This window comes from Choloepus didactylus, chromosome 7, assembly GCF_015220235.1.
Source record: "Choloepus didactylus isolate mChoDid1 chromosome 7, mChoDid1.pri, whole genome shotgun sequence".
In the NCBI taxonomy this organism is placed as follows: Eukaryota; Metazoa; Chordata; class Mammalia; order Pilosa; family Megalonychidae; genus Choloepus; species Choloepus didactylus.
The window spans coordinates 115,858,092-115,885,862 of NC_051313.1; the positions used below are offsets into that span (position 1 = coordinate 115,858,092).

Genomic DNA, 27,771 nt, shown 5'->3' on the forward strand with positions numbered 1-27,771 from the left:
CTCGGAAGGAACAAGTTTTTCTCTCTGAAGGAGATTCCCTAATTTCCCATTGTCTGGGAAACAAATGACCTGTGGTATAAGAAAAACAAGACAACAAAAGATTACATTATAAAATTAGAAATTTTTAAAAGCCAACACAAAAGAAAAATCACTTCCCCATGTTTGCTCACGTTTTGACCTCAGTACTGCCCAAACATGCAAACTTCTTCATTACTGTGTAAATAGTATTCAGTGTCCCTCACTAAAACCTCATGTTCTCTAAAATGTAGTGCCAAATATAGGCAGGGGGCAGGCGATAGCCATAGAGATGTTACCCTTTGATTCAGTAATTCGACTCCTAGGAATTTATCAACACAAGCAAAAAGCTGTGATCTAAGAAAGGGACCCTAAATGTCTACTAACTAAGGTTGGTTTAGCAATAATGGCACACCAGCGCTGTGGAGTTTGTAGCTTTTATAAACTTTAATAATGAACATTGCAAAAACATAAGAAAATGTTAATACTCTACATACACTAATATTTTGCTACTCAAAGTGAGATTCCTGTTCCAGCAGCCCATCACCCCAGAACGGATTGGAACTACAGCATCTGAGAGCCCCACCCCACCACCGAATCAGAATCAGCAGTTTAACAATATCCCTAAGTGATTCACATGCTCATTAAAGTTTGAGAAGCACGCTCTAATAAGGGTTCAGGTGGGGTGGGAGACGATGCTAATTTTTAATAATTTAAAAATACATATCCATGTGGTCAAGAATTGGGAGATATATTGCCAAAATAAAAATAGTTTAAATGGAGATAGTCCTTCCTACCCGACAAAGCCGCTGGCTTGATGTAGGTCCTCAAACACAGTGATTATCATCACTACTAATGTGGGGTTTTCTTTTTTTAAAAGATATATTCCTTAATGTTTTATTAAATCACATTTTGGAAACTTAAAAAACAATAAAGAAATTAATATCTTGTACATCCTTTTGAAGCAGACATTAATACTGGTTAGCTTACTGTGTTCTTTTTGCCTCAGCTATCAGGAAGCATAAAGCTAAATTTAATACTCAATACAGTAATTCTATTAGCCTAGCTCTCTGGAATATTTGTTTTCCTCTCTGTGGCTTTTTTCTATTTTATTAGGTTTTCTAGTATGTTTCTTACAAATCACTTAAAATTATTTCTGAAAGTAAGGATCCAAATGACAATTAATGACTTTTGAAAAGTCTGTTTTTTTGTTTGCAAGGCTCCACAAGGAGATGGATTTATGAAACTAGCCACCTGCCTTTTTTAAGTTATTTCTTTTAAAGATCCTTGTTCTTTTTCCACTTCTCAGACACAAGTAAATCTAAAGGCTCCCTGGTTGCCCCCGCCCCTCAGTAAAGGTCTCAGATGTCAAAGAGCCCCCCTGCCTCACACCCCCACCTCATGCCCCGCTCCTGGGATTGTTCTTCTCTCTTCTCTTCTGTAGGGGATATGCACTGCAGCCCCAACAGCCCAGCCCATGAGTCATTCCACCTTTGGATTCAATAAAGCAGCATGCAGACCACCCTCCAATAGAATTACCCACCAATACTTCAGCTGCTTCAGACTTCCTCTGTAATGGAAAAAGAGAGAACAGTATGTATTTACAACCAGGCCTTGTTTTTAAGATAATTTCCTGTACGCTGCTCCCCCCAAACCAGATCAGATTCCTCTTATTCCCTCTTACAAAAGCATGTACTTTTTTGTTCATAATGTTTATCAGCTTGTGATTCTATATTGCATGATTCTGAGATCATACCATTAACTACAATTTGGACTTCTTCATTCACCACTGTACTCCCGGTGCCTAAAGGTGTCTGGCCCATGGCTGGAGCACAGTAGCTGCTATTGATTGGGTAGAGGAATGATGTGAAAAGATGAAGGGCAAAGAGAGCTGATACTTTATTGATGACCTATAATGTGCAGACATTTTGTTAGTACACTACATTCATTATCTAATCCTCAGCACAATCCTTTTTTAATTGAGATATTTACATAATATAAAATTCACTCTTCTAAAGTGTACAAGTCACTGGTTTTCTTAGTATAGTCACTAGGTTGTGAAACCAACACCACTAATTCTAGAACATTTTCATCACCCCAAAAGGAAATCCTATATCTATTAGCAGTCACTCTCAGTTTTTCTCTCTTTCCCAGCCCCAGGCAACCACTAATCTGCTCTCCACCTCTGTGGATTTGCCTATTCTGAACATTTCATATAAATGAAACATATATGGCCTTTTTTGTCTGGCCTCTTAAGCACAATGTTTTCAAGGTTCATCCATTTGTAGCATGTATCAGTATTCATTCCTTTTTATGGCTGAATAATATAACATTGTACATATATCACATTTTGCTTAACTACTTGTCAGTTGGTAGACATTTGTGTTGTTTCCACCCTTTAGCTATTATAAATAATGCTTCTATGAACGTTTTCATACAAGATTTTGTGTAAACATATGTTTTCAGTTCTCTTGTATATATACCTAGAAGTGGATTTCTGGGTCATATAGTTATTTTATGTTTAAACATTTGAGGAAAGGCTGTTTTCCAAGGCAACTGCTCCATTTTATATTCTCTCCAATAGTGGGTATAGGTTCCAATTTCTTCACATCCATGCCAACTTTTGTTATTGTCTGTCTTTTTTTTTTTCTAGTCATCACAGTGGGTATAAAGTGGTATCTCATTTGGGATTTTGATTTGCATTTCCCTGATGGCTAACCATGTTGAAAATCTTCATATATTTATTGGCCATTTGTATATCCTCTTTGGAGAACTGAGTATTCAAAATCTTTACCCATTTTTTATTTGGGATATTAGTCTTTTTATCATTGAGTTGTAAGAGTTCTTGACAGGTTACTAGACCCTTATCCGATATATGATTTGCAAGTATTTTCTCCCATTCTGTGGTTGTCTTTTCACTTCATAGATGGTGTCTTCCAAAGCACAAAAAATACATAAATTAAACTTTGATGAACTTCCATGGTTGCTTATGCTCTAGGTGTCATAGCTAAGAAACCATTGCTTAACCCAGGGTCACAAAGACTTACATCTATGTTTTCTTCTAAGAGTTTTATATAGTTTTAGATCTTATATTGAGGTCTTTGATTCATTTTGAGTTAATTTTTGTATGAGGTGTGTGTGGTAGTTTGGAGCTGTTATGTACCCCAGAAAGGGCCATGTTGTTTTAATCCATTCTTGTTCATGCAGACCTATCGTAGGTGAGAGCTTTGATTAGATTATTTCAGTTAAGATGTGACCCACCTCATTCAAAGTGGGTCCTAATCCTCTTACTGGAATCTTTATAAGAGGATAAAACACATACAGAAGCTAAGAGATGAAACTGAGAGAAGCTCACAGAAAAAGCCTCAGAGAAGCTGAGAGACAAGGATGCATCCACAGAAGCTGAGAGAGGAAGCTACTGCCACCAGAAGCTGGAAGCAATGAAACTTGGAAGAGAAGGACAAGCAGATGATGCCATGTGCCTTGCTATCTGACAGATGAGCCTAAACTTGACAGTAACTGGTTTTCAGAGAAGGTATTGTCCTGTTGATGCCTTAATTGGGACATTTTTCACAGTTTTAGAGCTGTACATTTGTAAGCTAATAAATCCCCATTGTTAAAAGCTAGTCCATTTCTGGCATATTGCATTTCATCAGCTTTAACAAATCGAAACAGTGTGAGGTAAAAATCAAACTTCATTCTTTTGCACATGGCTATCTGGTTATTCTAGCACCATTTATTGTAAAGACTGTTCTTTCCCCATTGAATGGTCTTGGCACCATTGTTGGAAATCAACTGACCATAAATGCCTGGGTTTATTTGTAGACTCTCAATTCTATCCCATTAATCTATACTTCTGTCCTTATGACAGTATCATACAGTCTTGATTACTGTCATTTTGTTGTAAGTTTTGAAATCAGGAAGTGTGAGTGCTCTTTGTTCTTTTTTAAGAATGTTTTGGTTATTCTGGGTCCTTTGTATTTCCATTTGAGTTTTAGGATCAGCTTTTCAATTTCTGCAATAAAAGCCAGCTGAGACTTTGATGGGGATTGTGTTGAATCTGTAGATCAATTTGGAGAGTAATGCCATCATAACTATATTAAGTCTTCCAATCCATGAACACAGGATGTGATGCTTAGTTTTATGTGTCAGCTTGGCTAGGCTTTTGTGGTGGTTTGGAGCTTTATAACCCAGAAAAACCTATTCTTAAATTTAATCCATCCCTGTGGGTGTGAACCCATTGTAAGTAGGAAGGTTACTTCAGTTAAAGTGTGGCCCAACTCAGTCAGGATGAGTCTTAATTCTATTACTGGAGTCTTTTATAAGCAGAATAAAAGACAGGAGAGAAAGCCACAGGAAGCAAGAAGCTGAAGGTCAACGGAACATGGAAGAGAGAGGTGAGGTCAGGAGAAGCCACTACATGCATTGCTATGTGACAGAGGAGCCAAGGACCAAGGATCACCAGCAGCCAGCCCCAGAACACCAGTCTTTGGGAAGAAAGCATCACCTTGATGATGCCTTAATTTGGATTTCTCCTAACCTCTAAATCATGAGCTAATGAATTCCCATTGCTTAAGTCAACCCATTGCATGGTATTTGCTTTAACAGCCCAGGAAACTAAATCAGCTATAGAACCTAGTTATTTAATCAAACACTAATCTAGGTTTTGCTGTAAAGGTATTTTATATATGTGGTTAACATCTACAATCAACTAACTTTAAGTAAAGGAAATTACCCTTAATAATGTAGGTGGGCCTCATCCAATCAGTTTAAGGCCTTAAAAGCAAAATCTTAGGTTTCCTGGAGAAGAAATTCTGCCTCAAGATTACAGCATTAACTCCTGCCTGAGTTTCCAGTCAGCCACAATTGTGTGAGCCAATTCCTTAAAGTAAATCAAATATGTATATATGTATATATGCATATCTAGATATATATCTGTATCTTAGTTCTGGTTCTCTGGAGAATCCTGACTGATACATGGGATGTCTTTTCATTTATTTGGTTGTTCTTTAATTTCTTTCAACGATGTTTTGTAGTTTTCAATGTATAAGTCTTGCACTTCTTTTGTTAAACTTATTCCTAGGAATTTTATTCTTTTTTATGCTAGTAAATAGAAATACAATTTCTTCATTGTAGTATATAGAATATACTACATTGCTAGTATATAGAAATATAATTGATTTTTGTGTAATGATCTTGTATCCTGCAACCTTGCTGAACTCATTTATTAACTAAGTTTTTTAATGGAGTATTTAGGATTTTCCATCTACAAGGTCATGTCATCTGCAAACAGAGATAGTTTTACTTCTTTTACAAACTGAACTTCTTTTATTTCTTTTTCTTGCCTAATTGCCCTGACTTCCCTGACTATAGCCCTCAGTACAATGTTCAATAGAAGTGACAGAAATGAACATTCTTATCTTGTTCCTGTGCACAATTTTTTGAAGTAGGTATTTTTCACAAATGAGGAAAATATCTGCCTCCCACCCCTATGGAAATGAGGCTCAGATGAAAAAATTCAGGCTAAGAGAAGTTAAGAAATCTGTCCAAGGTCACACAGCCAGTTAATGATGGAGCTAAAATTTAAATCCTGCTCTCACTCCAAAGCCCATACTGATTCCCCCTGCCTCCTCTCCCCCTAAGGAGTGGATCAGCAATGGCTACTTGTGCAAGGCTTCCTGTCTGCTTTCATTGTCTCATTCCCACACAATAATGGGAGGTGGGCAGAGTGTGAATTGGTGCTCCCCTTTTACAGGAAAGAACACTGGGGCCTAAAGAAGTGAAGTCACTTGAGAGATCTGGGACTAAAACTCAGCTATCTTGACCCCAATCTTGTGCTTTGACAGAAGGAATAGAGTCCCTCATTGATTAGCTAGCTATTTACAAAACGGTTATAAGGGTGTTTCTGAAAAGGGAATAAATGAAAGGTATAAAACAGACCCTGTACAAAAGTAGAGGAACTAGACTGGAGAGAAAAAAGAAAAGACTGAAGACAAGGTGCATGGGATACAAAAGGGAAGGAAAAAGGAAGGAGAGAAAAGTGAATTTACATTTTGATTAGTAAAGAAAATGTCAAAGGAACAAGACCATCTCTTTATAAGAGCACTTTTAAGAGGATTTATGTGGATAAAGTTTCTTTTTAGCTAAAAGAATCCCTTCTGAAAAAGAAAAAATGCAAATGAATAATATAAAAATACTTTGTGAATGTCTCCATATAGATTTGAGGATGACCCTGCCTTAAGGGTGAGAGCTAAACTAAACACTTTCAGCAACTCCTGCTGAGCCCTCCAGGGAAAAACCTGGTTGGCAGATAGGATTTGGATGAGAGGGAAGTGAAACAGGATGTGCAGACTGATAATAGGAAAGCTGTCCTAACCCAAGAGAGCTCAGGTTCCAACCATCTGCACTCCAGAAGCTGTAACTTCTATTGCACCTGCACTGTTATTCTCAGCATATCCTAAGTGTTAACCTGCCTTTCTTCTCTTTCCCCCACAACTCATCTTCTCTTTGCTCCCTTGTTCCTCTCTCCACCTAGCAAACTCCCATGCTTACTTCAAAGCCCAGCCACAGTACCTCCTTCTAGGGTAGACCTAGAAGAGGAACTCCCACCTCCATCTGGCAGCTCCCAGTCAAGAGTCACTGTTGGGGGTTGGGGGCAGGTTACCATTTCCATCAGCCTTGTAGTCATCAGGAAGGAGCTTGTCCTGTCGATAGCCCAACACGAAGGCCAAGAAGGAGAGAATGAGGGCATCACCGATGCTGAGGATAGCCAGCATAAAGGCCCAGCGAATGGTGCAGTGGCCCAGTGTGTATTTCCCGGTCTGTTCCCCGCACATGCGCCGCACCTCGCTGGAGTCCCAACCATCTGGGTAGACCAGGCAGCCAATCATCAGGCCTGTGGCTGAGGGGGCAAGATGGGGTACAGATGGTGTCAGTCTGGGTGTGCCCATCCTACTATTTGCCCTCACACTGCTTTCATCTTTACTATTCCTTCTCCTGTGTTAATAGCTCTGAGAGGCACAAGGGGCAGTTCCTATCATCCTTTTTATAGAGTACAGGTAAGAAAACAGAGGCTCCAAGGGCCCAAGTGACTTGTCCCTGGGACCCAGCAGTCAGGGCAGAGGCATAAAGCTGAGCTGCTCTGCCCAGGGAAGGTTCTGCCACCATCGTACCAGGTGATCCTACTAGACGCTCAGCTGATCTTACCTCAAACCTGACATGCCTTCAAAGCCTTCCAAAATCTGGTCAAACAACTCTTCACTCCTAAGATGTACATTTGTCACATTTCGACACTTCTGAAATTGGACTGTCTCACACCCAGGGTAATAAGGGTAATAAGAAAGTGTAATAGAGCATTGGGTCATAGTGTGATTAGCACTGTTTTTCCTTTTATAGTACAAAAAATAACGGTGTGTCCTACAACTCAGGTATCTCAGATTTGCTGAACACAGGAGGCTTTCTAGCCCCATCTTGTGCTGCTTCCTTCATGAACCTTCCACTCAAAGCAAACAGGTCTCCTTCTCACGCTTACCCAGTACGGCACAGAGCAGTTGCCCACACTTTCCCAAATTTAAGAATCTCGTGGAATATTTGTTTAAAATGCTGATTACCAGGCATCTCCCATAGGAATTTAATTGCAGAAGGTCTGGGTTAGGGTTCAGGAATCTGTGTTTTTAGCAAGCATTCTTCCCAGTGATTCTCTCGATAGGAAAGACTGGGAAGCACTAGACCAGATTCCAAGTCCACTTGCCTGGATTCCAAGTCCAGCGCTCCATTAACTAGCTGTGTGACTCAGAGCAAGCTACTTAGAACGGTGCCTAGCACATACTTGAAGCTTCATAAGTGTTAGTTGCTATCATCCCATCCCATGCCTTCACTGACTTGGTCTTTACAACTAAAAATTCAGTTTCTGCATCCTCTACCTCTTCTCCCATCAAACAACCCTCCAACCAAACCATCTCTTAGCTTCACTAGGTTGAAGCCAGACAGGTAACATAATCCTGGGATGTGACAGGGGTGACCCAAAGCACAATCACCATGCAGGCAGGGAGTGCCTCCCCTTAACTGTGTCACTTTCTCTCCCCTGGTCCTCCTTCCACAGGCCGAGGGCCTCTTCAGTCCCAAGACTGTGCCCTACCCAGAGAAGAGCTTCACAGGACCCAATTATCTGCCCTGGGCTTGACTTGTTTTTGCAAGGAAGGTCAGTAGATCAAACAAATGCACAAAAAAAGTATAAAGATCAGGGTCCCATCTCACCACCTAAATGTATCAACCGTCTTGATTTTTATAGAGAAACTCATTTACATAGTTATTTTATTATAGATCATAAAATACTTCATGTATCACTTTTCTCTTTTGATCTTGTCAAAAGTTCTGAGAAGTAGGCCAGATATTAATATACCCATTTTACAGATTAGAACACTGAGGGCTTAGAGAAACTGAGTAACTTTCCCAGTCATCCAACTTGGGAAAGGCAAGACCTCATTTACTGACTCCAAAGTCCAATATCCCTACCCCCAGACTGTGACATCTCTCCAAAGGGCTGAATGTATTTAGTGGTGACATTTCAGTCTTAGAGACAAACTGAGAAGTGTTTCAGGAATTACTTAGGGTGAGGGAAAGGGACCCCTCCCAGAGCTCTTTGGTAAAACCTCTGTAGCCAGACTCTTCCCCACTTGGTGCGATACCAGCCCTCCAGTGCCTGGCATGGCCCTAGCTTAAAGGGGGCACCCCACAAAATCTCACCACATAGGTGAACGTGGAGTAGGCCCTACTTAAGTGTTTATTTAAAAAAGGAAAAGACTTCGTTTCCCTAATACTAAGCAGATCTTATATTACAGCTTTCTTTACTTTCACCTGTTTCCTGTAGGTATCTTTTATGAGTAGTGAATATCTATTATAACCCACCAAGAAATAGATGAAAACAGAATTTAGCAGTAATATTAAGTTTATCATAAAAGTAAATATTTATCTTATATGTATATCCATCCATAAGTTCATGGGGATTCATAGATTTAATGTTTACTGTGTTGACTATTTGTGAACAAGAACATCCATGGAAATGAGCCATTTTTAATATTTTGATGATTTGTAGCTTTCCCAACACACATGTTGAAATTCTGTTTGCTGGAAGACAGTGTATGGAAGCAGATCTCTTAGATAATGAATGAGCATTCACAAATCAATCTGGATTTTAATTTTCTGCTTGTCCTCATCTTACGACATTTAATAAAGGTGAGTTTTTGCAATTATGGGGGGAAAAAAAAGTAGGTGAGTGGAGAGTGGGGTCTGAAACGAAATGGCCAGTGTGAAATTCTTAGTGGTAGAGATGATCACAGGATTGTTAAGACCAGGATGTCTAATACTCTGCTTTATTAGTTAAATAATTAATTAATGTTTGTATTTGTTAGTTAAGCTATGCTGTAACCCTCCTCTGAGACTTCCAAACCCTCAGTAAAATTCTCTACACACTTGTATTGGTGATGTTTGGGAGAAAGCAAGGAAAAGAGCTATGTTATATGGTCAGGATGTCAGAGGACAGAAAAAAATATATAAGTGAGTGGAGAGGAAGCTGCCCTCTGGACTTTCCCTGCCCCACTGTCCCTCCCTTTGGCCTCTTTCCCCTTCCTCGGGATCTCCCTACCAGAACTCCAGAAAAGAGCCCAGGGCCTTGGACTTGGAAATAGGTTGTTACTGGAAGTGCCACAGCCTCTTGTGAGTGCCCCACCTTCCCATCCCCCCCGTGAGTGCTCCACCCTCACATCACCCCCCCCATGAGTGCTCCACCCTTCTATCCCCCACCATGAGTGCCCCACCCTCCCATCCCTCCCATCACCCCCATGAGTGCTGCTCCCTTCCTTCCCCCCTTCCCCCCTGTGAGTGCTCCCTCCACCCTTCCATCCATGGCCCCAGGATACAGCAGGGTCTACCCTACAGTGGAGTGGGGGTCTCAGGTCTCTAAGTAAAAGCTAGTGTAGTGTTCTCAGGCAAGTTTACCTATCCTTTCTGACTTCCATTCTCTCATCTGTAAAGTAGAGATAGTAATGCCTTTCTCATAGTAGGGTTATAAGGATATGTGTGATCATGTATAGAAAATGCTTACTGTGGGGTGTCTGGCACATGGTCAGTAGTCAGTTAATTTTAGTTGTTATTATTGGCTTTGAAGTACTGAAGTCAAATGGAAGTGACCTTGCTGGATGTGGTGGTTCACAAATACTCTAGGTACCTAGTAGGACTGCACTTCCCTGCCCTCCTACCATCTCTTGAAGTTAAGTAAGGCCATGAGACTCCCTTTGGCCAGTAAAATGGGAGCAGAAATGTGTGCCCTTCCAGGCCAGAGCATTCCACTCCCGGTGTGAGACTTTTGGAGCTCTCTTCCCTTCCACAATGTCAACGGCCCAACGGTGGCTGCTCCATCAGCCTAGGTCCCAGACAAAAACAGAGCAGAGCCCCCAAGTGACCCTCAAGAGGCGTGAGAAAAAATAAGCAATTATTTTAAGCCAGTCAGATCTGGGAGTTGTTTATTACTGCAGCGTCACCTCACCCTCACCCATTCTGACTGATAAAGTTGATTTTCATGTTTTTCACACTTACTGAGCACTATCCCGTGCCAGGCAATGTACAAGGTGTTTTCCATGTGTTATATCATTCCATCCTCACAAGAACCCTGTGAAAGGGGGTATGTTGCCACATTCTATGGATGAGGTTACCAAAGCTCAGATAAGACAAGCAACTTTCCCTACCTATGTTCCTGGGGATTAGGACTACATTCAGCCTACACCTGGCATCCAGAAGCTCAGTATTAAGTTGAGCCTCACACTGCCCCATTCATCAGACCTCTTTCCCTTTTCCCCTCCTTTACTTGCTCCCAAGCTTCTTGGCAATGTTAATCTAATCTTCAAATAGATGCATCTCCCAGATGCTGCCTATGAGGCACTCCTCCTCCTCCTCCTCCCTTCCCCAGCACTATAGAATGGAACATGACACCACCTGTGCCCTCCCCCAATATAAATGTTTCATGGAGTGGCACCCGGCCATCCATGCTATCAGTGACTCCAGCTCTGTGACCCAGATGGAGCCTGACTCAGATGGCCTGTTGGCCTCTCCCCCACCTAAGCCTTTCTGGGGTGCATGCTCAGCAATGCACCTGGCGGTAGGGAGGTCAGAGAACAGGGGAACAGGGAACACAGGCAGAATATGATTCTTGGCTGAGTCCTCTACCCACTCCCATAACCCCAATCCCTTGCCCTACCTCCTCCTCCATCCAAGTGCCTACCTCCACAGGCCCTCAGCCCACATTCCCATAACTCTCACTTCAGTAGTTTCCTGACTGTTCTGCTCACCTCCAGTCTTCTCCCTCATCCCTAACTGTCCTCCATTCAACTCCTTTCTAAAGCACAACCTAATCCAGATCTTCAGCTGCCTAGAAAGAAAAATTCAAATCCCTCAACCTGACTTACAAAGACTGTAGGACCTGTCTCTTTAGGACCTCACCCTCCCTACCCACTCAAAGCCTGCCCCAGCCTACCCAAAGAAAAGCAACTGAGAAATGCATTCATATGAATAGCCTGAGCCCCACATAGCCATACTGAATCAGAATCTCTAGGGGTATTTCTTTTTAAGGCTCAGCCAGGCTTAAGAGCCACTGGGTTAGTGATGTCCTATGTCACCCCTCCCAAGAGTAGTCACAGTTTAGAAGCATAACTCAGGAATGAGACAATCCTTAACCCAAAGCAGGGTCTCATTGATGGTGGAAACTCAGGAACTATGAAGCCTAGTTGGCAAATACATTTTTGGAGTGTGTGTAATGGGGGAAGACAGAGACAGTGTAGAGAATGAGGGAGAGATGGTTGTGTCTCCAGTATCCCATAACCCTTACATGGAGGAGAAGCTGGTAAGCATTCCAGGGTCCATTCTACTCTTCTTTGGCATGAAACTACTAAATCTTCCTCCCCTTTACAACCCTCTACCTTTCTCCCCACTGCCCATTCCAAGACTTGCCTCACTCCTGCCCCAACATCTTCTTCATCATAAAGAAAGTATGCAGAGGAGAGAAAGAAAGGGGGAGGGGGACAATTCTGAAGGCACATGAGTGACATAGGTGCAAGATTTGGAATCAAACACTCTGTCCCTCACTACCTGTGGCTCAAAAACAAGTTACTACCCACTTTTAGCCTCAGGAGCCTTATCAGTAAAATAGGAGAAATGCTAACTTTACTGGGTTGTGATAAGTCTCCTCCAGATGATATATGTGAAAGTATTTTGTAAATTGTTATACCCAAATGTGTGGCTCAATAAAAATGTCTCTGGAACACATCCAGTTTCTTGGGACCTGCTGCCTTAATTCTCCTTGATTCTCAGTTGCCAGCTGATTGTCTATAGCCTTGGCCAAGCCCATCCTCTCTCTCAGCCTCAGTTTCCTAATCTATGGTGGGGGTGGGGCAGCAGAACCTATAGCTTTTTGGGGTAACCTGCAGTTCTGACAGGGTCTCTAGTCTGTGTTTGCTTGTCTGGGATTCTGATTCCTGTTTCATTCCCTCTGCAAAAGATAATGCCACTTCTCATTCTAACCTTGATGCTAACATGATTTCACTTTTGTCTCCTGTTCCAGCACTGCTCCTGGACACCTCCTCAGCATGGACAGGTTGTATGCAGTCCTTAGGGTGAGGGAGAGACCAGGAGAGCAAGGGCTTCGGGACAAGGTCTTAGGCCACCTCTTCCTGGTCTCCAGAGGAAAGCAGGACCAGCTGGTCCAAGGACCAAGAAGCTGGCCTGTGCCAAGAGCAGGAAAGGTTTTACCTGTGGGCCTATCACACATAGTTTTAAAAGACTTAGGCAGCCCCAACCCCATCACAAAATATCGCTCCTATTTTGTGGAATCCTATAATCAGGGAACAAAGACAAAGCGGACTTTAATTGCAAGTTTCCAAAGGAGAGGTCACCCTCAGCATAACAGTAACACTCTGAAGTCAATGACTGACCTAGGAACATTGCCTGAAAGCAGTTTGGGGTGGGGGTGGGGGGAAGTGAGGGAAGAGATCTTCGAACCCTTAAAAGAGAGAGAACAAAAGCCCAGAAGTGGGAGGTGGGAACATCTAGACTAGCCTTGACTGGCTTCATTATTTTGCCTAGGGTTGGGTCCTATTCTCACGTGGCATACAATGGCAACAGCTTCCTTCCTTCCCCCTCCCAGAGCAGCAACAACCTCTGGTGGTGGTCTGGGAGTCAGGACTCCTGATTCCTTCTACCAACTAGCTGTGTGTTCCTGGGCAAGTCACTTCCGCTCTGTAAGATGAGGGGGGTTAACATTTTGATTTCTAAGGTCCTTATGGCTCAGCCATTCTAAGATTCTCTGCTTCTCAGAAGCTTCCTGAGTATGGGACCAAGAGCCTTCATAGAGGGTGGGATGACACAGCCTCAGCTGTGGCCTTATAATGGGTCCTTGCCTGCCCTCCCACCCATCTCTGCTCACCTGCAGCCAGCTGCATCCAAGCACAGATCTTGTAGACAGTAGCCGTGTTGCAGACAAAGAACAGGCTGAAGCAGATGATAGAACCAATGATGAGAAACATACCCAAGGCCACAAAGAACATGGCAGTCTTGAAGGCTCTGGAGGGAATAGAGGAGAAGTCCAGGGGGCCGCCCTTGCAGATGAGCTCGGAGGACAGAACGTTGCCCACGCAGTAGGAGAAAAGGCCGAAGTAGCCTGCCTGCGGTGTGTTGACACTGTCACCTATCCAGTAGGGCTGGATGAAGAGGGCCATGACCAGCACAGAGAAGCAGATGGTGAGTGTGCCCCACATCACACCCACGGCCCGTGAGTTCCGCACATAGTTGGTATGGTAGATCTTGGCTGCCTCCTGGGCAGGCAGTAACTTCACCATGGTGAGGCCAGGGGGTCCTGGGCTGGGGGCCTGTGGGCTGAAAGTCGGTTTTGCAGATGGAGGCCCAGAAGTGTGCTGCTCCTCAGCTGGGTTTGGGGAAGAGGATGAGATCAGGGCCTAAGGTGAGTGTCCCTCCAAGGAAGGGAGAAGTGACTTGGTAGGACAGGGAGGACAACCGTGGCCGCTTCAGGGGAAGCTTGTCCAGGTGCTCGTGTCCGCTCTATCTCGGCCTTTCTCTGGTTTCCTGTCTCCTCTCAGGCTTGCCAGAGTCTCTGGCCTGCTTTCCAGCTTACAGCTCCAGGGAGCTCCGCCCCCTTCGCCCGGGCCCGGCCCCTCCTTCCTCCCTCCTCGGAGAGCGCTCTTTCAGCACCGCGGCTAGCGCTCCGGGACTCCGAAGGGAGGGGGCGGGGCAGAGCAGCCGCTGTGTGGGGGAAGGGGCCGACGCGGCTCCGGGAGTCTCGTGAAGCCGGCTGACCCACCCACTGCACACCCCCCGCCACAAGAAACCAAGACCCTTCTTCATCCTCCTGAGCGGAGATGACAAGAATTGGGAGGATGTGGCTGCAGCTGTCACTTTAGTCCCTCTCAGTTCCAACCGCAAAACCGCTTCGCGGTGTGCCAGTTCCCATCCCATTGCAGCACTCCCTGGCTCCATCCTTCCTGGGACCAGCAAAATCTTTACTGATTCTGTCTTCTAGTCCCTGTTTTTTCGCCCCTATTATTCAGTTACAATGAGCCTACTATATGTTAAGCCCTATGTTGGAGGATATATTCCCTAAGAAAGAACCACAGAGATAAAAAGGAGAAGAACCCCACCCTCAAGGACAGATGTTTATTTATATATACAGTTGCAAAGTAGACTGAAAAGTGAGAAGAGAAACAGTTACAAAATGGAATAAAGAACGTTCCTTGTGAGCCTTCTGAGACCTTAACATCTGCTTTTTGCTCAATACAGGGTCTTTCTCCCCTTGCTTATGTTTTTGTTGCATATCTCTTTTTTCCCCTCTTTTTAAAATACATTTTCCCTTGATTTTATAGGTAAATACATGTTTAGTGTAGAGAACTAGGAAAATTCAAGAAAGTGTAGCTAAAAGAATAAAAATCATCATAACCCCACATCATGAGTAAAGGAGAGACAGGATCGTCTTCACATCTAATTTGGCTTCAGACAGACGTGGATTTGAGTCTTCCACTTATTAACTAAGTGACCATCCATGATAACCTTCCTGAGCCTCAGCTTTTCATAATAGGACTAATAATAGCACCTATTGTGTGAGGATTGGCAGAATGACATATGGAAAATGTTTAGCCCAATGCCTCCCATATAAAAGTGCTCAAAAATGTTAATTATTACTCCTACTGCTACTACTATTATTATTGCTATTACTACTATTATTATTATTGTTTACATTTTGGTATATTTCCCTCCTTTTGTGCATAATGCTTTACATAGTTGGACAATTATGTATATATAATTTTGCATCCAATTTTTTTCACTTAGCATTACACCATTAATATTTCCTCATATTACATTTTTTTCAAAAACATGATTTTAATGTTTGAGTAATGGTGCAGAGTATGTATAGTCCATACTTATTTAATCATTCCCCTATTTGGAAGCATTTTGGCAGTTCCCAGTTTTTCTCTATTAAAAATAATCCTGCCTTAAAAAAAAAAAGCCAAATCTGCCTTCAATATATTCATACCTTGTTTCCTCTATCTCTTGAATCTCTTCTTTGGTTTTCTGGCCAGGCTTCCCCCACCAGACTGGAAGTTCATCAAGAGCAAAGCCTGTGTCTCTACCATCGGACTGGGAGTTTTCTTAGAGCAGGTGCTGTATCTTTCCCCCATTCACAAAAGGCCCCAGACTGAGGCCAAGCTCTTATGGGCTGGTGGGCACCCCTTGGTTGGCCTGCCCAGCACACATTTCCCTGCCTCTGAGAGCAGCTTCCCCTGCTTCCTGAGGTTCTGGAAGAACAGCCAGTCCCAGGATACGCAGACCCCATCCAGCCAGGGCTGGACCGGTGACCCAAGTTAGGCCATCTGAGTTTCTCCCTGAGGAATCTGAATCTTGGGTGGATTGACATGAGGATAAAACAATTGCTTAGTTGGGCCATGGGAGAACCCTCAAGAGACCATGCATGAGCTCCTGCTACTGAGCCTGCTCTGCCTAAGACAGGTCACCCTCTTTCTCCTTCAGCTCTGTGGACCCAACCAGTATCCTTCCATTATATTCCATTTCTTTTGCTTTCAATTGCCAGAGTAGGTTATGGTTGTTGGCACAAACTGATCCAAGTATTGGCACCAGAAAGGGGATTTCAGGCCCAGTTTTCAAGAAAAGGGCTCTGAGACTCCCGTTTATGTTCAGGACTGGGAAAACAACAGCCCATGGTACACAGAAAAGAAACAGCTAATCAGGTTATCAGCTGTGAACACCAGGAACAATGCCTCTGAGAGTCAAGTTCTGGGGAACTGAGTGGATCTGGCCATAGGTAGACTTAAAGGGAATGAAGAACTCAGGAACACAGAGTAGGGTGATTGCTTATAATGGCATTAAATAATGTCAAGCAAGGCAAGCTAAAATGTCTAGATTATTGATTCAAGGAATAAAATGAATCGTAAGACCTTTTTGTGATATGGCTCTAAGAATCTTTTAAGGATTGTTGCCATAGAACCTAGAGTCAGTAAAATAAGATTCAGGATGTATGCAAGTGCTGAACTGCAAGGCCACAACCTCATCCCATGTTCCTGCATGGTTAAACCAGATCATCTCACAAGCTAGTTGAATCCTCACCTTGGCCCCATGACCCTTGAAGTAAAGGCTGATATCCTTAGAGGAATTAAGCTGAAGCCCCTGGTACTCCCACCCACTCCCCAAATAATAAATCAAAAGCAGTGTTTTTTACATAGGAGAGCTTTAGAAATTAATGTCACTATTAGTGACTTGAAAAATGTGGGGGGGGGGGGTCCTATCTCTAGTGGATTTTTGTCACATTGGTTTTGGTTTTGGCTGACCAGTACCCTAACCCATATTGAGGGGTACTACCTTGCTATGTGAGTCCTGGGTGGAGGCAGTGCCTGTTCTCTCACTCTGGAACTCCTTTCCCTGCCTGCTTCTGATGGCATGCTGGCACCTAAATGGAAGTGGATTGCTGTGGCATTACATCCCCAAACAGATGGCCCTGAAGACAGCAGGGAATTAAAATCCATATGGAGAGCAGAACTTTGAGGGCATTGACTATTTACTTACCCATCCTGTATGAAGAAAGGGTCTAAGAACACCATTGTGGGAGTAGCTAACAGGTCAGTCAGATGATGGGCAACTTGAGTGAAGTAAATTTGGAGGATTGATTAGGAGGTTGGGAAAAGGGGGATGTGGGTGGATCCTTGGGACAGGGGCATAGGACTCAGAATAATTGAGTCCTATGGGAATATTCTCCAGGGGGCCACTACTACAGAGGAGGCTTTTAACATCAGTTGGACAAGATGACTCAGTCTATGGATGCTAGCCAGCCTCCTTCCTCATCACCCTCACCTACACCCCATGCAGGCTCAATAGGCTCAGAGCAAGATGTCCATGGTAGAATGGTTGGAGATTATGCATGGCTCAACAATCTGAACTTCTTCCACCAAGCTGTCACAACCACAGCCACTACTAACTACCAACAATACCAACAAACCTTGATACACGCACACACCTGGTATGATGTCCATAACTCTCTAAACTCAATAAGAAAACAAATGACTCAACTAAAAATTGGGCAAAATATTTGAACAAACACTACACCAAAGAATATATATGGATGGCAAATAAGCACATGAAAAAATTTTCAACATAATAAGTCAGTAGGGAAATGAAAATTAAACCAAAATGAGATAGCACTACACACCTATTAGAAGGATAAATTTTTTATAAACTGACAATGCCAAGTGCTGGCAAGGATGTTGAACAACTGGAACTCTCATACATCACTAGTGGGAATGTATACTGGTTCAGCCAATTTGGAAAGCAGCTTTTTAAGACTGGCATAGGACCCAGCCATCACATGCCTAGGTATTTGCACCAGATAAATGAAAATTTACATCCATGAAAAACCTTTACACCAACGTGTGTAGCAGCTTTATTCATAATTGCCCAAAACTTTCTACAAATAAGCTAAATGTCCTTCAACTGGTTAATAGATAAACACACTGCAGTACATCCATACAATGAAATACTATTCTGTAACAGGAAGAAGCAAAATACTGATACCTGCACCAATGTGGATAAATCACAAATGCATTATGCTTGGTAAAAGAAGCCAGACCAAAAAAAAGCACACACTGTGTGATTTCATCTAGATGACAGTATGGAAACAGCAAAACTATAGGGAAGGAAAACAGGTTCCTAGAATCTGGTGGTGGAGTTGATTACAAAGGGGCAGTATGTGGGAAATTTTTTGAGTGGTGGAAGTATCCTGTATCTTAAATGTGGAATTTGTCAAAACTCATAGAACTATGCACTAAAAAAAAAAGTGAATTGTGCTGTGTGTCAATTATGCTATAATTTTAAAAAGAGGGATTACTTATATTGGTAAGGTGCCTAGTCCTGATGCTCAAGGGGAGATTGGATGCTGATACACAGAGGTGGCAGGAAGGAGTATCTATGGAACTCAGGAGATGCCTGGGGTGCCTCCTGTTACTGCCATGTCCAGTATAAAAAAATAATGGAAGGAAGAAAAAAAATTTATAGAAGACTGCAGCAACCCAACTCAGAGGCAGGACCACTGAGGGTCCAGATATCTCAGAAATAGAAGGTCTGAGAAATAGAAGATATCACATAAAGAACTCTGATTAGAGAAATGCTGGCTGAGGGCAAAGGGAACATGGGATGGGGGAAACAGGATGAAAATCATAAATACCACCTACAGCCAGGCGGCAGCTGCAGAAATGGGGACTCGAGTACCTACCTATACCTATATTTTCTTCCATACTTGTCTTGTATATGTATGTGTGCATGTGTGTGTATGTGTGTGTGTGTGTATTATTAACTTCTCTTTTCATTCTTTGATGGTGGCTAACTTTACGAATTAGCCCCTAAGCTGCAGAATGTTGAGATGGGATCTTGACCAAACTAGAGGAGAGGTGACTCATACAGAGATCCCGGACTTAGAGCTGGGCTGTGACTGGTGAAATGTTGGGCCATCTCCCTAGCGGAGGGGAAAGTGTGGTTTTGGTCTTGCAGGGGAATTTGTTAGACGGTTATATTGACGAGGAGTGGGGGTTATAAATATGGAGGAAGAGTTCATGTAAATGTTGACCAGCCAAAGGGGTGGACTGTGCTAAGAACACAGAGCACATAGTTCAACAACCATAATTAGGGCAGGACCAGAGGATGAGGAGGACAAGGAACGTCATCACAGCAACCATTGAGGGCCCAAAGATAAAGACCAGTGTGAAGATCCCTCCCCTACTGCCTTGAAGCCATATAAGCTTTACTGCACCTTAAATCCTATCTTAGCCAGAAGAATAGGGAGGTGGGAGGAACCCTAGAAGCTGAGCAACTAAAAAGAGATTGGCAACCTGAAAGACACTATATAAATCTTACCTCCTACCCCTCACCCTCACCTCTGACTTCCCAACAAGATGGAGACTGGATAGCCAGAAAAAAAAATTTTAATGACAATTATTGCAGACCCCAATTTGTAATTTGAACCTGCTTCTTGAGGAAGGAAGGTTATTTGTGGGCTAAGCATCCAAGAAAAGGGTATTTATTGTTTTTGTTTGCCCAGAATCTTTTCCCCCTCCTTTGGTAGCAAAACCCCACTCTGTATATTTGGAGAACCTCCCCTCCCCCCATTACATGAGGCTCAGGCAGAGTTGTTTACCTGCCTTTCCAGTCCAGGTCATGGGCATGGGCTGGAGAAGACACAAGCTATGTCAACCTAAGTCTCTCCATGGGGAATTTTAATCTTGAGCAGATTCTCTCTCTGCTCTGACCCCAGAGTTGTCTACACATCAGATCCTGATCCAGGACTATGGGCCCTTTCCCAGAATTGAGACATCTGTGGTTGTGGCTTAAGCAAAGATGAGGGGCTATAGGAATACAGGGGAGTTTCAGGTCCCATTGAGGCAGGAATGCAGCCAGTAATCGTGGGGGAAGAGGTGGAACCAGAACCTGGGAATCCATCAGGAATTCAGGGAGTACTTTCAGTACTCATTGAGTGGCTGATCCATTCTTCTTCCCCTCTGCAGACCAGTTTCTCTATTTCTTCATTAGCACATGATAACACTGCCTTCCAGAGCTTCCCCAGTTCCATGGTTCAGATCAGTCCAAAGGCTGGCTATTGGACACAAGACCATATCCCAGGAGACAGGAGTTGGGTGACAGCTCTGGTAAGACATCCATCCTTATCCAGTCAGTTGTGGTGGGGAGCAAATGTAGGCTCATTTACTAAAACAACTGCCAGAGGCTCACCCTTGTGCATCTGGGGCAGATCCTGGAAAAGTAAGACTGGGAGATACCAAGAAGAGTCCTCCACAATTCTAGATCTACAGCCCTTGTGTCCCAGCCCCACTCAGTGGGAGACATGACCCCACCCCCAACCCCCACCATCTCAGGTGGTAAGATTTGATCAGGGAGAATTCTGCTCTTTGTTTTTATAAACCGGGTACAGTGTGATGGTTTGAAGTTGTACCCCAGAAAAGATCATGTTCTTAAAGCTAATCCATTCCTGTGAGTGTAGACCTATTGTGGTTGGGACATTTGATTAGGTTATTTCAGTTGAGGCATGCCCCAGGTGGGTCTTAATCCTCTTACTGGAGTCTTTATAAGAAATGAAATTCAGACACAGAGAAGCTGTGAGAGAAATGCTAGAGAAACCAAAAAAGAAGCAGCCAGAAAAGCAGAGAGAGGACAGAGAAGCTGAAAGAGAAAGACACAGCTGAGAAAGAAAGCCACAGACAGAGAAGTCAGAAGCTGAAAGAAATGAAACTTCAGAGAGAAGGGAGAGACCAGTAGACCTGCCATGTGCCTGGCCACATGACAGGGGAGCTGAGGATCAGTGGTAGCCAGTCTTCAGGGAGAAAGCATCGTCTTAATGATGCCTTGAATTGAACGTTTTCATGGACTCAGAACTGTAAGCTTGTGAGTTAATAAATCCCCATTGTAAAAGCTAACCCATTTCTGGTATATTGCATTTAGCAAACTAAAACATACCAGTGAAGTACACACATCTTAAGTGTGTGTACATTATATACATACAGTGTATATACATACAGTGTATACATACAGTGAAGTACACACATCTTAAGTGCTGGCTAGATGGTTTTTCACATTTGTGTTGCCACCCACCCCAGATCAAGATTTAGAACTATTCCAACACTCCGGAAGTCTCCCTCACACCCCCACCCAGTCAAAACCCCTCCCAGGGGTAACCACTCTCCAGACTTTTATCACCATAAGGTAGTTTTGCCTGTTCTTGGATTTCATATAAATGGAACACACAGTCAGTATTCTTTTGTCTATAGCTTTTCTCACTCAACATTACATCTGTGAGACTGATCCATTTAATTGCATATAGTAATCAGAACTTAGTTCTTTTTTGAGGGGATACAAAATAATAATAATCATAAAACCTTTAGATTAGGAGAGGGAGATGGTTAAAACATGAGATTTTGGTGCAAAAAGTGCTTAATTTGTTGCCTACAGTTTGGAAGCATATACATGGTCAAAGTTCACTTTCATTTATAATGGAAAAACTCCAGTCTTTCTCCTCTAGGAAGTTGGCTGTGACCAGCTGGAAATAGAACTGATGCATTTTCACAGCTCCCTTCACAGATAGAAATAGCTCCTCCTGCTCTGTCCCCAGACCCCAGCCCCAGCCTCCCAGTCTTAACTTGTGAAAAGGGAATGGTAATTACTCTCCCTGCCTCACCTCATGGGAGCATTGGGGCAGTTGGAGGGGAGGGGGAAGAGGGGATCAGAATCAGCTCCTGGGGAAAAATGGTTTTAAATACTGAGTTCCATAAGACTAAGAGATGATGGTATTCCTTTACCAATGATATTTCCGTGTCTCAGGAACTAGATGGACTTCTCTCCTTTTGAGGATCTCCTGGCCGGTTCCTCTAGCTGCTCCCCTATATTCTACCCCCAGGTGTGAAGGGTGAGAGGAAGGGAGGGCTGTTAATGGGCTGGCACTAGTTCATGCCAGGCACTTCCATGGGAACTCCACAGACACTTACTCAATCCTGACCTTATAAAACAGGAGCCATCACCCCTCTTGGGTAGACAAGGAAACTGAGGCTCATGGAGATTACAAAATTTAGCCAGGCTATGGAACTAGTAAGTAGCAGTGCTGAGTTTTGAAGCCAACTCTGTCTGGACCAAAGCTGTGCTCCAGGCAACTTAATGTGGGGCCTCCCCAGTGGGCTGTGAAGTGGGTCCCCTCCCCGTAATCTGTAACCTGTGGGTCCCCCTCCCCCTTCAGTCTGTAAGGTAAAAACGTTGAGTAAGCAGCATTGAGCCACAAGGAGGAGGGAATGAAACTGTACCGTTTAAAGGAAGTGAAACTGCAGTTGTACGCGTCAGCCAAGCATAACCCTTTAACAATCAATACTGCACCAGTTCCAAGTGAAACTTTTTGTAACTCTTTAACAATGAATAATTGCACCAGTTCCAAGTGAAACTTTTTGTAAAATTTTTCTTAGCTAAACCTTGCTAAATTGTCTTTTGTAACCAATAGCTAACTGCCAACTCTGCTTCTGTTAAAATAGCTTGCTTGCGTTTCCAGGATATGGTTTCTGTCTATATAAGGCACCAGCACACACAGGCTGGGGCTGTTCACTGAATTCCCTGCACAGAGTAATGGTGAGCAGTCGCCGGCCGGCTGATAAAGGCTTTTTAAATTCTGATTGGCTGTCTCGAACTTTAACTCGCGGGCACCGTAACAGTCTGGAGTGGAGGCCTGGGGCACAGGGGCAGGGTATCTCTGGATGCAATTGTTACTGGAACTGGGTTTCCAGGTTCTTGGCCATGCCACAAGAAAGAATTGAAGGGCACAGTTCAGCAGAGTAAGCAGGCAAAAAATTTATTGAGAACACACGTGAGAGTGTTGCCAGAGCTCTTTTGTCACAGGATTCCCTGCTCTAGGCTTGATGTCTTGATGTGAGAAGGAATTCAAGGATGAGACAAGTAGGTATAAGGAAGTGAGAAGTTTTTTGAAGAGAAAAAAGTATGTGCTCAAATGTGTAAGTGCGGGTATGCTCAAGGGAGAGTCCTGCACCAGGCTGTTTGGCATAAGGGTTTTTATTAGATTAAACAAAGGGATGTGAGGTTAAAGACATTTGGCACATTGTGATTGGTTTGTACACATTTAAATTAGGGATTGTCAGTTGGCCTTTGAAGCCTCACCCCAAACTGGGTGAGGTTTGGGGATTGGAATTTTCCACTCCCTCCCCCTCTCCTCCATCTCTTGCTCTCCTAATAGTCTTTATGTTAAGCAACTCACTGCTTTTTGAGAATTATGGTTCATGACTTGTAGTTAAGTAATGTATTCTGTTTTGTTCAACTGCTTTTGGTTTCGGGAGAAATTTATTGTTATCTTTAGATGCCTCCACCTTGCACGGGCCCTGAAGGCACCTCAAGGTCTGCAAGATGTTTTCCTAAGTCTAACCTACCTCACAAGGACAGGTCTTCAGAGAAATCTGCGCTGTTCCCACACCTGAGCAAACTCAGGGCAGCTGCACCCTTCCCACCTCCAGCCGCTGCTCTCCAGAGCTCCCCATTCTCAGCTAGGACTATTGACTGCTCACACCCACATGTGGCCTTCACTAAATGGGTGAGTCTTTAATGTGACATTGCAGACACTAAGTAAGCAGGAAAGAAAATGGGGGTGGGAAGGGATCATTTGAGTAGGACCTTTTAAGTTCCCTGAAATCATTCCTGATGGCTGCCCCTCATTTGGGGAAGGGACACTTTTTGTGAGAACATACCCCTCCCTGGCCCAGGGTTGCAGAGTGGTCAGCTCCAGGGATCTGAGCCCTCCCTAGAATCCCACCAGGAGGCCTGGAAGGAAGGTTGAGGAATGGGGAGGGTGGGATGACTCCTCACCTGAGTTTGACATTGCCAGATACCTGGGTTTGAGTGGGGCCAAAGGCAGGAACTGAACAAGGGTGAGGCAAGAGACATGCCTAGGGCATGCAATGTGAGGAGGTGCTCCCTAGTCCCAGGCCAGCCCAGGAGCTCAGAGCACCCACGAGGATTAACAACAACAATAGCAGTTACCATTTACTTGCCACCTATATGTGCCAGGCCTTGTACTAAGCATTATTTACTGATAGATGAGAAACTAAACACAGAATAATTTAATAATTTGCCCAGCTAATAACTTGTACAGCTAGAAATGCTCCAGAGTCCACACTCTTAACCATGGTGCAATATTGTCAACCCTCCCCCCACCATATTACAAGAGGCCACCAGGTGTCTCTGTTCAGCTACCTTATCAGGAGCCCACACCTCCCCCTCTACCACGGTAGATTGTCTACAGCTGTGCCTCTGCTCACACAGGCCCTGCAGGACAAGGAAGGTGGTCACATGTGGACAGGGTCCCTTTTATAGCCCCATCACCCCAGCTGGCCCTGACTTCTCCATCTGACCTGCTGGCTGCTCCCCTGCACCCCCAGCTGTGCCAACTCATCATGGAGAAGTTCCTTGTCCTTCTGCTCATTGCCCTCGCGGTGGCCTACGCAGTTCCTGACCCTAGGGGAATCATAATCAACCTGGTAAGATCGTCTTCAGGGGAGGAGCCCTTTGAACCCCCAGGCGGGGATTTTTGAAGCATGGACCTTGACCTCTGATGTCCCCACCTGGGGTTGGCCCGGGGGCTGCCTCGTTCCCTGTCCTGCACCTCCTCCCTGGGCCCCTAAGACAGATCAACTCCTAGTGGAGTATGCTCAGGGCAGTGGTTCCATCTGGCTGTGAGGGAGCTTTATAAAAATCCAAAGTCCTGGGCTCCCACCCTGGAGAGCCTGACTCAGTAGGCTGAAAACTTCCCCGATGATTCTGACTTCAGAACAAGGGTGGGAGGTGGGGGAAGAAATGACTTAAATTTCACCTCTCCTAAGGGAATCAGACAGAACAATTCACTGCACACTCCTGGAAACACTATGAGCCACACACAGTTCTAAAAACCTGAAGAATATTTACTCATTAAATCCTCATAATGTGAGGTAGCTACTGTTATTGTCAACCCCTTTTTGAGATGGAGAGCTAACAGAGCACTCAAGCAACGTGCTCCAGGTCACACAGCTGGAAAGTGGTTGAGCTGGGAAAGTCCTTTGGGTCTCCAATTCAAAGATTCTTTGCTTGGGGCCATGCATGGGCTTGGAGGGCCCAAGATTGCCCTGAAATTATATGTAAACATCCAGGGGGAGGCAGGGTGTTTTCCTGGAAGATAGTCCTCAGTTTTCCCAGGCTCTTCAAAGGAGCAGGGGACCCAGAGAGGTTGGAGACCCTGTTCTTGGGCGGTGCGTGCACATTCCAGATGGGGATGCTGAGGTTCATGGTGGGACCGAGACTTGCCTGGAGTCACCTAATAGTGTAGCCAGTGCTAGAACCTGGGTGTCCTGATCTTTTGCTTCCCAGGCACAGCATTGTCTGCTTCTCACATGGATTGGGGGTGGGTAGAAAAGCCACCAGACCCAGGGGTTGGATTTCTTCACACAAGCCCCAGCCCACCCCCCCAGGGAGGCACTGTCAGTGGCAATGAGTGGCAGGGTGGGCTCTGGGTGGAGAGGGGACCAAGGGAAGGGGGTCGTGGGCTGACTGGCTGTCCCCCGCAGGAAGATGGTGAGCTTTGCCTGAACAGTGCACAGTGCAAGAGCCAGTGCTGCCACCGGTCAAGTGGGCTGAGCCTGGCCCGCTGCATGCCCAAGGCCAGTGAGAACAATGAGTGTTCTGCCAAGGTGGGTGCCAGGGGTGGGGCTGGGGGGGAGGGAGGGATAGCTCAGAGGAGGAGGGCCCCTGGGGCTTGGGGGTGGGGATCAGGGAGGATAGTCAGTCTGGGCATTGAATGTAGAGGGGTTTAGGAAAGAGACGGAAGTCGAGAGGCCTCGAAGCCCTTTTCCATCCCATCATCGCCCTTGACTCTCACAACTGACCATGAAACGGCGAGGGCAGGATTTGCTAGCCCCATTTTATGGATGGGTAAATAGAAGCTCTTCAGAGAAAACAAATTAGCAGAAACAGTAGAACCAGTGAGCCAGAGTCACAGAACCTAGGTCTCCCAGGTCCACAATGCCCCCTGGGGAGGGGTCAGGAGCACCATCTGAAAAGACAGTAAGACTAGCCTGCTGGTTCTCGGGCTCAGGCAGGGGGCAAGTGATGCCCAACGTAGCTGTCCACAGCCTGTGACTCCCTTGCTCCGTGTCTCTGCAGACGCTCTATGGCGTTTACTACAAGTGTCCTTGTGAGCGGGGTCTGACCTGTGATGTGGACAAGACTATCGTGGGCTCCATCACCAACACCAACTTTGGTATCTGCTATGATGTTGGACGCTCCAAGGAGTGAGACCACCCACCCACCACTTTACCCAGCCCAGCACACCCTGGGACACTCAGCCCAGGGCAACCTCTCTCCTCCCTCACCACCTCTCCCTGGTTGGTCACCCCCCTTGACCAGCACCTCTGTCTTCTGATTGGGTTCTTGGCAATTAAAGCCCCTCTTGCAAACCTTCCCCAGGCTCCTGTATGTTCTTGCTGGGTTAGTGTCTTCCTTGATGTTATATCAAGTCTCTGACCCACCAAGGCAGGCATCAGACATGCTAGAGGAAGAAGAGATGGGTCTGGGTCAGGGAGGAGGTGCTGGTCACTCTGGAGACTGGAGACAAGGTTGTGAAGCAGGTCCAGCTAGGCCGGGAAACCCTCCATTTCTGGAAGCAGTCAGACCTCCCTCGGATGTTCTCCTTGCACATCAAGTTCTTGACAGACAGACACACTTATACATCTCTGGTGGGGAGTTATAATGGCCCATATACTTTGCCCTGCATCAAAACTTACCAGTCTTCTGTCCTGAGCTCTTACCTCTTCACTGGGCCCAACTCTCAGCTATGACAGCAAGCTGACACACCCATTTGTTAAGAGGTTAATAATTGTTGTGGGTTTATATTGTGGTGGCAAATTCTCAATGATCCTAGGAGGGAGAATTTATTGTCCCCATTTTATAGATTAAAAAACTGAGGTTCAAAGAGGTGAAATAATTTGTCCATGTCACATAATTAGAAAAAAGTTGGCATGAAGCCCATCTATATCCCACCCCCTACTCTTTCTATGATATCCTGTTCTTTCCTACTTGTTCACACTAAGACAAATGGGTGGAAACTGCAGGGAATTTAATTTAGGCTTAAAATTAAGCCTGGAGTCATCAAATATGGATTGTCTTTTCAATACTGTGATCCCCATCACTGAGATGTACAAGCAGAGGCTCACTAACCCCTTGATGGAGATATTGGAGATGAGATTCCCACAAAAAAATGGGAGAGAGTAGATTAAATGAAATTTAGATGCCCTCCCAGCCCAAGGATTCTGTTGTTCTTTGATCAGTGAATCCTTAGAATAACCATAGGTTTATGAGTTTAGAACTGCATTCAACTAAAAATAACAGAAAACCCAAGTAATTATGGTTTAAACAGATGGGAGCACATATTTCTCATGAACCAAGAAGGCTAGAGATAGGAAGTCCTGGCATCTGCTTGGGGGCTGGCAGATCTGCAGTTCTGTGGACCTTCTGGTTGCCAACTGTCTGCAGCAACTCCTGACATCACATCTTCTCACATCTTTCTAAAGCAGGAAGCAGGGGGTGGAGGAAGGGAAGGATGGGGTGAAAGAGGCCAAGCAT

The 27,771-nt window shown here is 44.5% G+C and overlaps 2 protein-coding genes across 4 annotated transcripts in view; one reads left to right on the forward strand and one right to left on the reverse strand.

The window, feature by feature from the left end:
• Positions 1 to 1,433: 1,433 nt before the first annotated feature.
• LHFPL5 (LHFPL tetraspan subfamily member 5) overlaps positions 1,434 to 27,771 on the reverse strand; it is a 39,194-nt gene continuing 12,856 nt past the window's right edge. Inside the window, exons 2-4 of one of the 3 annotated variants that reach the window (XM_037842677.1) lie at positions 13,487 to 13,984; positions 6,568 to 6,916; positions 1,434 to 1,585 (exon numbers count right to left, since the gene is read on the reverse strand). In XM_037842677.1, coding sequence (XP_037698605.1) covers positions 6,645 to 6,916; positions 13,487 to 13,898 — 684 coding nt within the window. In that variant the 5' untranslated portion in view covers positions 13,899 to 13,984 and the 3' untranslated portion in view covers positions 1,434 to 1,585; positions 6,568 to 6,644. Of the gene's footprint in view, positions 1,586 to 6,567; positions 6,917 to 13,486; positions 14,159 to 27,771 lie in introns of those variants that run through there. The other 2 variants (XM_037842679.1, XM_037842678.1) reach the window with 2 other exon arrangements.
• On the forward strand, positions 13,781 to 26,589 carry CLPS (colipase). The gene is made up of 5 exons (XM_037842680.1): positions 13,781 to 13,800; positions 23,486 to 23,716; positions 24,445 to 24,659; positions 25,719 to 25,841; positions 26,314 to 26,589. The coding sequence occupies exons 2-5, from the start codon at positions 23,713 to 23,715 to the stop codon at positions 26,443 to 26,445; spliced, it is 474 nt and encodes a 157-aa protein (XP_037698608.1). The 5' UTR covers positions 13,781 to 13,800; positions 23,486 to 23,712; the 3' UTR covers positions 26,446 to 26,589.